The 14142-nt window shown below is 36.3% G+C and overlaps 1 protein-coding gene across 6 annotated transcripts in view; it reads right to left on the bottom strand.

The window, feature by feature from the left end:
* The window catches only part of Su(dx) (WW domain containing E3 ubiquitin protein ligase suppressor of deltex), a 382533-nt gene that overhangs the window by 42610 nt on the left and 325781 nt on the right, over positions 1 to 14142 (bottom strand). For all 6 annotated transcript variants that reach the window (XM_090383423.1, XM_090383427.1, XM_090383426.1 and 3 more), the window contains one exon: positions 6941 to 7061. In XM_090383423.1, coding sequence (XP_090239549.1) covers positions 6941 to 7061 — 121 coding nt within the window. The remainder of the gene's footprint in view (positions 1 to 6940; positions 7062 to 14142) is intronic.

Raw genomic sequence — 14142 nt, 5'->3', positions numbered from 1 at the left:
AGGGATGGTACTCATGCCCCCGCCACAAGGCCAAATAATAACATTTTTTGTTATTTGAGTTGACCATTTAGGTCTTGTGTCGATACTAACCTACTAAATGGGTAGAAACCCAGGAGATGACTTGGGACGAAGGCTCCCCAAATGACAAATGACAAGAATATGGCTCCGGTTCAGACTGGCAGTCTGCTCTGTCCTCACTGGACATGGCCTGGGGTCACAGCTGCTCCAGTTGTGGTTGGTGACCTCAGACCTCTGCTCTTCTGGAGAGATGGAGACAGGCATCCACATTGTGCTTGAATGCACTCTTTAGGATGACCTCTGAGCGAGGCTAGAGGGAGGGAAGCTCGCCCATTAAAGATTCACTTAGGTGGAGTTGACTCAAAACTTTTAGAATTTTGACAGATTTGTCAAATTTGTTACTGATTATGAAGGGATGGTAATTCATGGTGGGGTAGAGACACAGTCCCCACTGCAATGCCAAAAGTCATTGTCTTTCAGGTCTTTGCCATTTGAAGATAAATGACTTGTTTTGTTAGTCACTAACTGTTTTTGTTACTGTTTATAACAATTACTAACCATTGAATATGGATTTTATGCAAGTCATAGCTTGAGAACCAAGCTGCATATGGGTGGGATTGTTATGTTAGTTTGTTTGTTATTTGGTTTTTAGGAGCATTAGCAACTAAGGCCATATTGCTCCGGGATATGCGGTGGTCATTCCCTGAATGACCTTTCCGCATCCTCCGTATTTGTTGGTGACGGGCTCGAACCCCGGTCTAATCAAGAAGCGTGTGCTACGCACTGCTGCTCGTTCCCACCTGGCTATGGAGGCACCCGCATATGGGTGGGAGTCGGGGTGGCAGTCTAGGGATAATGGTTCTTTTAAATGACAAATGACACTAGAATATGGCTGTCCTACCAAGACACTCATTACCATATGCTTCATTTGTCTCTTTAACTGTTTCTGATGCATTTAAGCTCTGTCTGACACAATAACGAATCACATATCACTGTTCAATCTGGAAGTCCAACATGATACTTGCTTCGAAACAATCGTCAATATCATGTGGCTGAAAAACTCTTCATGCAACACTAACTCAACAAGTACTGGCATGCACACACATAGCCTGTTCAGCAGCGAACAGGAAGAGTGCCTCTAGTGGCAGCTATGGAAAGTTTGTGCAGTAAACATAAAATATTGCACCAGTGCACAAATTAAATGATCACCCCTCGTAATATAAAGCTATAAAGGGGAATGGCTAAGATTAAATACTACAATAAATTCAAAGGTAAACCAGCTGAGTGAGAAAGTGCAGAAGCCAAGGGTCCATGAAAAATAATAAAGCTAAAAGAAGAAATGTGGGTAAGGTAGAAGGAGGGGGGGAAAATAATTAATTTAGAATGCAAACATGCTAAGAGCCCATAGTTTTACTTTCAGCTATGGCCATAGTAGCCATGATTGAAAGTCAAAAAGTAAATAATAATAATCGTAATAATCAAAATAGCTTTTGATGTGGGTTGGGGCCAAAATGTATGAAATATCAAAATATAGAAAGTCAATGGATAATACTATGCAAAGTAAAAAGCCAAGTTATAACATGAAATACTGAGAGAATGCAGGAAAGGGAAAGTGAAGAAAGGGCAAGCGGAAAATAGAAAGAAAAACAAAAATCAGAATATGTTAATAATTTAGCAATAAAAAAAAAAAAAAAAATAATAATAATAATATATCGATAAGATCGCTTTCAACACATGGCTCGTGAATGGAAGGCTCTCTTCTTGGCTAAAGTTATAACTTTAGCCAAGTTATAACATGAAATACTGAGAGAATGCAGGAAGGGGAAAGTGAAGAAAGGGCAAACAGAAAATAGAAAGAAAAACAAAAATCAGAATATGTTAATAATTTAGCAATAAAAAAAAATAATAATATATCGATAAGATCGCTTTCAACACACGGCTCGTGAATGGAAGGCATTTCTATGCCTTCTATTCTTAGCCACCCTTTACTCTTATTGTTTAATACTGGCTGTCATCATTTATTTCTAATTATATATTCTAGTGATGTTTGCCTCTATTGCTTAATATGAGGCAGGCAATGTCTGCTGAGTATATTATACTTTTAACTACACTTTTATTTTCCAATTTCTCAATTTTTATACTGTGTGTGTGTGTGTGTGTGTGTGTGTGTGTGTGTGTGTGTGTGTGTGTGTGTGTGTGTGTGTGTGTGTACATATAAAGTTCATTCAAATGAAACTGCAATTCAAATTCAAACTGCAATTTTGCAGTTTCAAATGAAACTGCAAAAAAATTCAAATGAAACTGCATGATATTCTTGTATCACATTATTGATTGAGGTCTACTGGCAACACTGAGCATCTGCTTGGTACCACTGCTGGTGCCAATTTTCAAGATGGTTGTACCCTCTTTAGTCATTTACCAAGGTAGAAATTTGATTTGTAATCTGATTTCTGACTGCAGAAGAAATGAAACCGTCTAAAATTTATTACAGAATGTTCTCTAAGAATGCACGAGTCAATGGCAGTCTACGAGTGGGTGAATAGGTTTAAGAACATTGAAAGCGTTGCGGATTCTTTGTCTAGGGTAAGGCCATCATATTTTGACACCAGAAAAATTACAAATTTTTTCATATTACTACTGAAGAAATTGCCATGGTATACAAGATTAGTGTTAGTTCAGGTGCACATACTGAGATTGCACTTTCGAAAAGTGTGCTCAATGGATTCCTTGGCATTCAACACCAATTTTGTACCAGCAACAATTTTGTAGGTGGTAGATGACTTTCATCAACCGGTGAAATACCACCACTTTGCTTATTGGAGGCTTGAAGTGGTGAAACCCATTTCACCACTTTTAATCTGTAAAATAAAAAAAGTCAATCAATTACGGCACATTTTCTGGAAAAAAAATGTTCCGGTAAGGGGTTAATCTTTTACAAGGGATTTATCCATCTCACTTAAGAATTGCTTTTTGAAGCGTTTCCTTGGTAATTTTCTACATTCCCTTATGCTGTCACTTTTTAATTGGCCGAGCATCTGAGATCGACCTGTTTTGGTAAATAATTGGCTTTAAATTCCCCCAGAAATAAATCAAATGGAAACATACTAGAGTTTTGGATGAGTGCTCATCTGTATCACGACATATTATCCATAAGCCTCTGATGTTCTCATTCGATCATTATTTGACTATACTAATAAAATGAGGGATATACCATCTCGTCGGAAACAAAAACATTGTCTGGCTGTTAAAACCATTTCACCAATGCAATTTTATAACACTCCCTTGCAAAATTTTTATCAGATATGAATCATCATTAACAGAGGACTTATATGGGCATGCTGCCAAAAGTTCCAAGCAAATGGAAATATGCTTTATTACCAAAGCATACATCTGAAAACAAACTGGGGTTTTGCAAAATTCAACTGTTCTGTTACTGTCATCTCCATGTATTCTTGACCTATGCATAATTTGTAGGAATGAAATTTGTGCTTTTTCATCACTGTACACAAAACCATAATAACTAATTAGGAATGAAATTTGTGCTTTTTCATCACTGTACACAAAACCATAATAACTAATTTTTGCATCTCAAGTGACGTTCTGAGCAGATTGGTGCAGGCCTTTTACACATATCACTTAAATAACTGATACATTTACATCATCTGTGGATGTTCAAGATGTTCAGAGCAAGCGTTATCTGCAATGCTTTCAGTATCTTTAAAATGTCATAGTAAATTCCCAATGGATGTGTGGCTTGATGTAAGCTTTTGGGGTTATAGCCAATGGAATTGATCACAGTTCTACTGACTTTTACCAATAGCAGCATACTATTGGTAAGAAAATCATGCTAACAGAATTGACTTAATAAATAAATACTGGAAAAGTGACAGGAATGAATAATGAAATCATTTTGCCTAACACAACAGGATAAGCCAAAACTCACAACTTGCTGTTGCTAACATTAAAGTTAATGGTACTGCGCCCATTTGCAAACCAGCATTTCTAAATAATAATATTATTATTAAATTTTTCTAACAACCAGTATCTTTGCACCTGCTGCAGTTGATGGGCCTCCTTTTCCAAAGTAGCATTTGGGGGACATGTAGACAGAAAGATAAAAAAAAAAAACTTTGTGGTAAAAGTTGTAGGTAACATTGTGTTTCTTTTTCCCAATTACCAATAATTGGGAGAAAGAAACACAATTTTGTTGGAAAGTGAATAGTAAGTAATAATTTAAAATACCTTATTCTCTATGTAAAACAATGGATTTATTGTAACACAGAGAACAAGGCATGAGGTTTCGATTGAAATACTATTTTCTCAATAGAGTCTAAATACCATATATTGCATGGATCTTTTTTCCCCACTTCTTCTTTAAAATTAATAAGATGCTCATCTACTGATTACCTTCACATAATTTAACTATAAATTTTGATTTTTAGTTTCAATTTTAATTTATCAACTGATAGGCTTAAATCAATTCTTGTTAAATACAGTCAGTCCTCGTATAACACGTGTTTACACTACACGAATTCTATCATACATGATTTATAAATAGGGAAACGATATCTTATATAACATGAACCAAATTCGCTCATGCATGATTCGCCTTCGTGTTTACAAGAAATGGTAGTCGAATGCAGAATCAACCCAACAGATTATAACTTTATATCAGTGAAGGGGAAACACATTTCACCATAATAACGTAAAAACCAACACAATTCCAGCTATCGGTATAATCGCAAATGCAATCAGATAGAGTTTACTACCAGTTTATAACAGATTCCGCTATCAGAAACGCAACTGGAAACTTTTTTTATTGTTTTATGGTAGTAACTCCTAGAAATATGCTTTAGTAAAATGTGAGGTGTTAATAGTGTATCTCTGCCTTTACGGTGTTGTTTATTCAGTTGCTACATGCCCGCAGCTTTGTTTATATGTATCAAGCGTGCCTCCTTGTCTTGTAATTGTGCTTTATTCCCTAAAAATGAGTAAAATACTTAAAAGGTGTGAAAAGGAAGCGTCCCGGTGAAGACATTGCAGATTCAGAGAGAGAGAGAAAAGCAATATCGATAAACAGAGGCCGGACTGGGTCAAAAATTCTTACCCCAGAAATTTACAGTGGCCTCATACTAGCGTTTATGGCCAAAATCACACCAGCCTCTGGCCCACCCGGGGTTTCCCCGGTAAGGCTTATGGCCAGTCCGCCTCTGTCGATAGAGAAAAAATATGAAATTGTGAAACGCTTTGAGGGAAATGAAAGACCATGTGATATTGCACGTACTACAGACCTAAATGAGGCAACGCCGAGAATTACAAAGAATGCAGAGAAAATAAAAACAACTTTCATAGCAGGAACAACTCAAAGTGTAATTAAAATCCATTAGATTAAGACACAAAGAATTGGAAGAGATGGAATGGCTGTCATCTGTTTGGATAGAAAATCAAACAAAAAACAAGTTTGCTTACGATAGAAGCAAAAGCATTAGCAATATTTTATTACATAATAGTCGTCATAAAATACGTAAGTATTTATTTATTTATTGTGTTTGGTAATGTTTTGGTTACAAATGTGTGTTCAATCTTGGGTGGTTGGCACCTAACCCTAGTTTTCCCATAGGGCCTGTTGTTTATATTGCATGATTTTGCATTGCACAAGGGTTTCTATGAACACAACTATCGTGCTATACGAGGACTGACTGTACCTTCCAGTTAACCTTATACAGGGGTAATACAAGGCGAATCACTTGTTAATTTATTGTCAAAAAATACATTCCAAAAGACTAACATAATGAATGACCGTTTTCGTTTGTTTGGTCCTTTGGTATGTTCTTACATATACAGGAATACCTCGCATAGTGCAGTTAATTCGTGCCAAAAATATACCGCGATATGCGAAACCACGCTGATCGAGGTATTATTAGTATGTATTTTAATGTAATGGGTTCCGACAAATTGATTATATAGGTCGAGTTGCAAAAATCTACAGGTGTTTGTTTACTATAAATTGATGCACATGAAGTTCTTGCAAAAAAAAAGAAACTAAAATGATAAAAATGAAAAATACTAGTAAATACAGTACAAATGATTTTTATTGCAGTATGTACATACCAAAAGAATATAAGTGAAATATTTTTATTTTGAAAAATAACTGATCACCTTAGTTTGCACAGTGTTTTTCTTCTTTTTATCTGCATACATCTCTTTATAACATCGAATGTCATTTTGCAACGCCTGCCTTACTTTCATACCACGTTCGATGTTTGGATCTAGAACACTCAGTGCCATTACATTTCTTCTTTCCACTCATATTTGTGTATAAATGCAACATTTTTAAAAAATAATCTTTAATAAAAATATTTGTACAGCTTATGCACAGTCAACGACCTCACTGCTCGGAATCTAGAGTGTTTACTAATGTATGAATCACAGAGTATCTACTACTCTGTGGTATGAATGCTAGCAGAGTCATATATAATGGGAGTTGTGACAACAGTCAATGTGGCCTTGAATCCATAACACATTGGCCTATGTGCTGGCATTATAATACATATCAAATATATTAGTGCGTAATGCAGTTAATTTTTTTTTCAATTTGTAAACCATGCTAGAGCAAAACCGCGCTGTTCGAAACTGTGCTATGCGAGGTAGTCCTGTATTTCTAATGTTTCCATTACTGAAGAGAGTGGTGGTAGTCTTGGTGGAAGAAAACAAATCTCTGAAATGTATGGTATTTAAACTCAAGAATAAAGAGATTCTTAAAATTTTACATAGGGTGAAATGCTTTTTATTTTAAATTTTTGGATAAGACAGTATTTTGTTATTTACTTGAGTATATAGATGATATATATATATATATACAGAAAATAACAGAGTAAATTTTAAATTATTGAAGATTTTAAAATAAAATAGCAGATTTTACCTCTAGTTCTCGTTCATCAAAATAATGAAGCCACTCAAGAGGTAAAACTTCATTAAATCCATCAAGGAATGCTTTAGTTTGTTCTTCCTGGCCCCGGGAAAATCTCCAATCTGTCATTAGTCTATTTAAAAGAATAAAAATTAATTTCAGATAACTCATTTCCTGAACTCATATTTTAATAAGAAGAGTGAACAAGAGAGCAATTCTATATTAAAGTCTATATTAATATTTCTTTAACCCAGTGGCAATGTAATGGTAATTTTCCAAAATAATGATCCTTCAAAATCATTAATTAACAATTAATTAATGAATACAAATGTGAAATTTTCTGTAAAAAATCTAAAAATTTGTATTTAGGAGGGTATTTCTACCTTCTTATTTCAGATTTTTAATCATTAATAAATTAAACGAATAGTTTCTGATTTGATTTGATGGTTTCACAGAGCAATTGCATATGAGAACCAGTCACGTACCCTGCTATCACCTTTGTCATTATTTGTAAAACCGAAGAGTGGCAGAGCACCAGATAAGTACTGATGCCACAAAGTTTTGAATTATGTATTTGTTTACAGTTCAAGGTTATCTGCTGTCTTCTCCTACCAGTTCTGTAAATTTCTAAGTTGTGCCTGAGGTGTTTTTGAAATATTTGCTATTGTTTTCATGTAATAAGGATGAGAACATAAAATATGATATTCATTCATGCCGTCTAACTACTCTGTGGGTAGTAGACATAATGAATGAGACAACATATAACCTTCAAATTTTGCACACTTCACAGCATGCCAAATTTTAAATAAATCTGAAAATGGAAGTGACTAATAGTTTAAAACATATACATGTTTTTTAATTATTTTAAAAATATTTATATACATAATAAGTAGAAATATATGCATACATTTGAAATTTTGGCAACATAATGGTCTTTTAAATGAAAGATTGAAGAGCCTAATAAATGCACATTCATATTTAAAATTTTACATCTAAAATGCTTTTGTTTTTTTTAGCAAAATTCATTTATTTATTTTTTTGTTTTTTGAAATAAAAGGTGCAAAAAAAATAGCATCTTTTAAATACTTAACTTATTAAAAAAAAAAAAAGAAAGAAACTGGGTTCAAGAAATTAAAAAGAAAGCTGGGCACTGTGTCAAGCGGGGGTGCTAAGACTGTTTGGTTTAAGTTAAAAATTATCCCTAAGCCTTCCGTTAATTAGAGTGTATGTTTATGATCATCTGGAGAAGACAATTTTGCAAAGGTAAATAAAGCCAATGTAAGAACCTTCAGTAAACTTATACTGGGCAAACCTGTTTCCTGCTCCCGCAGTTTCTCCCTGCATTCTAGGTAAACAGATGGTGCATATTATTGGTAATGGCAATAGATGCATGTTATAGGTAATGTTATTGGTAATGGCAATTGAGTCCTTGAGGGTGTCACAGACATTCTCTCAGATATGCCAGACAAGCTGTACTTGCTACCTGGGAGTCTAAAACGCTGATAGAACTGATATTCAGGTGACACTCAAGTCAAGCGGACCCCATTTCAGCGAAGTCCGGACGGTCTGTGACAGCCAAATCCTCTGCTTGCACCTTCACGATGGTGGGACTATTAGTAATCCTGGGTATAACCTCCATGCACAAGTACATGGTGGGTGACCACCCAGGTGTGAACCAACGTAAGCAGGGGTCGAGGTGTGCTGCCCACACCACATGGAGGAATGCCATCCACCCTCTATGTTACCAAGCAGTACTAGGTGGTAGATGACTCTCATCAACCGGTGCAATACCACCACTTTGCTTATTGGAGGCTTGAAGTGGTGGAACCCATGTTTAGTCTCTAGAGCTAAGTTCCGGTCAACTCTTCCTTATCACTTCCATCATGCAGTATGATTGATTACTTTTGAGGTTATGATGGACATCGTGGCGAGATCCAATATTCCTTACATTTTGAGGGTACAGCTCTAAAATGGTGTTCGCAGGCTGGCCGCTAGTTAGTACACCGGACCGAACCTATTGGTAACTCTCTAGGAGGCTTCCGGATCAGCTAGTGTATAATCTCGCTACCTCTACTCTGCCAGATAGTGATTGGAGGGAGTCCGAGTAGCGTGTATGTGGGAAGCATTGTTGAGGCCACGTTATGTCAAGGATCTGGGTATATTCCTACTATGTGTACGCCATATCCAAAAATTTCATCACTCCATACAGCATGTCCCACCCACATTTTCTTACTATTGAATACACCATGAATTGTCAAACTAATAGAGCAAGCTTATCTGCAAAAAGATCTAAACCTCGCAAGCACTTTCTAATTCATTTCACAAATATATGTGGTCTCAATTCTAATCTCAACGATGTCCATTTCCACTTGCAGTCTGCCAAACCCCATGTACTTTTTCTGACAGAATCTCAGTTATCGGTTGATTCAACTACTGCTCATCCTCATCTCAGATGACCAAATTATTTGTTGTATGATTTATTTCGCCTCAAAGGTGGTATTTGTGCATATGTCCGTTCTGATGTTCCCTGTCAGAGATTTGGTAATTTGGAATCTCCTCTCTTTGATCTTCTCTGGCTTAAAATCTCTCTACCTCATTGTGACAAATTCATCTGTTGTCTCTACCGTTCTCCCTACTCCACTAATCACTTGGAGCTCTTTGACTTCCTCTCTTTGCAACTTGACTTTCTTCAGTCCAACTTTCCTAACAGTGCGGTAATTTTCCTTGGTGATTTTAATGTTCACAACTCCAGCTGGCTTCCATTTTCTAGTCACGCCGACCCAGCTGGTCGAGATGCTGAGGCTTTTGCAATCACTAATGACCTTGCACAGACTGTTCATTTACCTACAAGAATACCGGACAATCCTAATCATACAGCCAACATGCTTGATCTTTTTCTCACAAACAACCCTTCTAAGTACACGGTCAAAGTGAGAGGTCCTGTAGGCACTTCAGATCACAACTTGGTGATTGTCTCTTCTCCAAGGGAGCCTTTATCTCATGGCTAATCCCAACTTCGAATTGTTTGGCATTAAAAGAATGCAAAATGAGATGACCTACGAGATTTCTTTTCTTCTTTTCCTTGGTCAGATTACTGTTTCAAAACTTCTGATGTCAACGTTTGCTCAGATAGTGTCAGTGAAATTATTCTTGCAGGAATGGAATCCTTTATCCCAAACTCCACTTTAAAATCTCATCCTTTATCTAAACCTTGGTTTTGCAAAAAAAGTGCTAAGGCTGTTCAAGAGAAGAATGTTGCATATCGTAATCGGCTTGTTTCTAATTCTTCAGTTTTATTTTCTGCCTACACCAAAACTCGCAACAATTGTAAAGCAATTATTAATCAGTCTAAACTAGAGTTTGAACAGACTAAGAGTAGAAAACTTGCTTCTTGCCCTAATGCTAGCCAAGCATTCTGGTGTCTTGAGAAAGCTATTGGCCGCAACCTTTGCCCATCTCTGCTCCCACCTCTGTCCAAACAAGATGGTTCTGTTGTCACTACAGCAAAGGATAAAGCTGACCTGCTAGCATCCCATTTTTCTTCAAATTCATGTATTAATGATCTGGTAAAATATCTTCCACCATTCCCAACACGCTCCATTCAATGCCTCTTGTGGTCTTCCATCAAAAGGATGTCAGAAGGATTTTGACGAATCTTGATGTTAAGATAGCTCCAGGTCCCGATGGTATTTCTATACTCGTTCCCAAAACCTGTGCTCCTGAATTACTCCTCTTCTTTGCCGCCTTTTTTCACTTTCTTATTCCAAAGATGTTTTTCCTTCTGCTTGGAAATTTGCTCATATCCAGCCAGTTCCAAAAAAAGTTGACAAATCCCTCCCATTCATTTATCGTCCCATTGCAATTACTTCGACTTTTTCTAAAGTAATGGAGAAATCAATTAACCGCCAACTCTTAAACTACCTAGAAACCTTCCGCCTGATCAACGATTGCCAGTATGGATTTCGTCAGTGTCGATCCACTGGTGATATTCTGGCTTATGTTACCCATTTATGGACTAATTCAATGGAAAGGTTCAGTGAAACACAAGTAGTTGCTCTTGCCATCTCAAACGCTTTCGATCATGTTTGGCATAAAGGTCTTCTAAACAAGCTTGCAAGCTTTCATCTTATGGTTTGTCAACTGTTTTTAGTAACTGGTTATCCAGTTTTCTCTCTGATTGCTTACTGAGGGTGATAGTAGATGGCTCTCTGTCTTCTAACTTCTCCACTAATGCCGGTGTCCCCCAAGGTTCAGTTCTTTCCCCCACTCTTTTCCTCTTCCATTGACTGGAAATCCTATCCGTAGTTTTGCCGATGATAGCACATTGCATTCCACTTTCCATTTTGAGAAACCCTGCCCTGCTCAATCAGCTTCAACTTCTCGAAAATCTGCTACCAATTCCTTAAATGCCGATCTTCAGGTAATTCTCCAGTGGGGCAAAGACAACTTAGTTGATTTCGACCCTTCTAAAACTCAGTCTTTTCTTATATCTCATAAAAAGGATTCTTCAGCTCCTATGCTTATCTTTAGTGACACTCCGATTTCTAGGTAAAATGATATATCTCTTTTGGGGATTACCTTGACTTCTAATCTCTCTCTTGGCACAAGCACATCACAAATATTGCTTTCTCTGCATCTAAAAAACTTGGTTTTCTCTTTCGCTCTTGGCATTACTTTTCTTCCAAACAGCTGCTCACTCTGTATAAATCACAAATCTGCCCTACCATGGAATATTTTTCCCACAACTGGGGTCGTAAACTCAAAACCTCTCTCAGACTTCTTGATTCCATTCAGAAGAGGGCAGTTAGGTTAATTAATGATTCATCTCTAATGGAGTCTCTCCACTCGTTGTCTCATAGACGTACTGTTTCTGCTGCATGCCTCTTCTACAGATACTTCCATGGGCACTGTTTTTCTGAATTGGCTTCTATAATTCCCGCTCTTTCTTTCAAAACAGTCCGAACACGTGTCGCCACCAGCCAACATCCATTTACTGTCTAGCTTCAAACTCACATAACCAAGTTTTCATCTTCCTCGTTTATTCATTTAACTGCCGTTTTCTGGAACAACCTTCCTTTATATGTATTTCCTGAAAATTACAGTCTACAGTAGTTCAAGTCGAATGTCAACAAATATCTTCTTTCGTCTTCTTAACCTCCAACCCAAGCACGGTACTAAGTACTATAGGTTCTAATACCTCTCGTGTTTGGGGTTTACATAAAAAAAAAAAAAAAAAAAGAAATCGATAACAATGTACTGATTAGTGTTTTCTAATATTAAAAGCAGATTATTGGAGTTCATGGGTGGGCTGAAATTTACTTACGGTACACCCTCCGGGCTGCCTCAGTCTTAGGGTGTTTATTTCCCCTTCCCGCTGTTTTAAAATAGGAAAACGACTTCTACTGATGGTGTGTGTGTTATCGGTAGTGTCAGTAGAAGTTGTTTTCCTATCAGGTTAAAACAGTGGGAAAGGGGGGGGGATAAGCACCCTAAGACTGAGGCAGTCTGGAGGGTGTACCTGTAAGTAAATTTCAGCCTACTCACGAACTCTAATAATCTGCTTTTAATAATGAGAAAAAAGTAATCAATACATCGTTATCAACTTCTACCGATAACAGGCACGATCTGTTTACTAAGAATGTAGGGAGAAACTGCGGTAGCGGGAAATGGGTTTCCCTGGTATAAATTTACCAAAGTTTACTGTGGTTCTTGTGTTGGCTTTCTTTACCTTAGCCGAAATTTTATTCACTTGAGTGAAGACTATAGCTGTAGAAATTAGTGTATGTTACAAGAAAATTAATATTAATGAATATATTAGCCTATTAACAGACATGAATTTTTTCTGTTATGTGGGAGGTTATGCAGAGGTAAGTCAAGATGCTCAAAATTAGAACTTTAAGATGTAGACATTCATGAATATTTCATTTTGTTTTTAAAAATTTATTTATGTTTGAATATTAAGTATTTAAATGTAGTTGCTGCAGATCCCAGGGTTCCCCCCATTATCCACTTTTATAATTCTAGTGGTGAGGCTTGCGCCATAACCGGTAAAGTGTGAGTAGTGTGACTGGCACCTGGCATTTTACCAAAAGTCCCATCCTAGTATCAGGAGCAGCAAACAGAGGAAGCCCCTCAAGGACATTCCTGTCTTCTTTGAGGAAAGAGTCCAAATATCATGGACCAATTTTCACCTCATCAAACTCCATTAATAGGGAAAGATTCATCATTAACAAATACATGTACTATGTACAATCAATAGCAAGTCCAAGTTGGTTTCAACAGTTCACCAAACAATACAGGTCCAAAAGGATAATCCACTGGAGTAGCATTTCCAAGAATCAAAAAGAAGAATCTTCAGAGGTAGTAGAAATACAGTAGTTATAATTTATAGCAATAACATTGTTATCATCTAATACAAATAATCACTGTGAGAACTCGTAGTTAGAAGTCACTTTTCTATACACCAATCCAGAAGTACAAAGTCACAAGAACAGCAGTCTATCTTGAGTTAACTGATCGAAGTTCATCTCTCCTTTTGAAGACACATGTAGTGAATGTATTAAGAGCATTAAATGCAACCTGAGATCGAATAAGTAAAGGTTTATTTTCACTAGTGAAGTGTCCTGCAATAAGTTGAAGTTCTTGTCTATAGCTCAAATAGCAGTGACAATCAAATAAGATATGATCCACGTTCTCTTCAGCCCCACACAGACAAAGTGCAGTAGGAGACAGTCCTAGTTTAAACAATTTACTATTTATGTTTGAATAGTTAATAATACTGGAAGTACTGTAAAACTAAAGTATTATGCACAAAATTGCAATATTTTATTAATTTTTACTAATTTTACTCTGGGCTGATTTTCATACTCAATGATTTTCAACCACTTTGATATGTTTTCTTTTTTCTGGTCACAATACACATTAAAGAAAGATTCTGTAAAAATGCAGGCATGCATTATTTATATTAGTGGTTACATGGAGTCTATTTTCTCCCAAAATTAGAAGCTTATAGTGCTTGCATTTATGAATAATTTAATAATTTTAATTAATTATTTTAATTTTAATATTTTTTCCATTTTTGGTTACTAATATTACACGGGCTATAATAGCATCAATTATTTTGAAAAAACATTTTTATAACTTAAATGGCTACGAAAAGTGGTTTTTTTTGTACATCAATTCCAAAAACTCAAAGTGTGGCATTACCAGAAATA

Source organism: Mastigoproctus giganteus, chromosome 10 (assembly GCF_048544385.1).
Source record: "Mastigoproctus giganteus isolate SK-2022 chromosome 10, ASM4854438v1, whole genome shotgun sequence".
NCBI classification, from domain to species: domain Eukaryota; kingdom Metazoa; phylum Arthropoda; class Arachnida; order Uropygi; family Thelyphonidae; genus Mastigoproctus; species Mastigoproctus giganteus.
The sequence above is the reverse complement of the archived record's forward strand: the minus strand, read 5'-3'. Positions and strand labels throughout refer to the sequence as shown.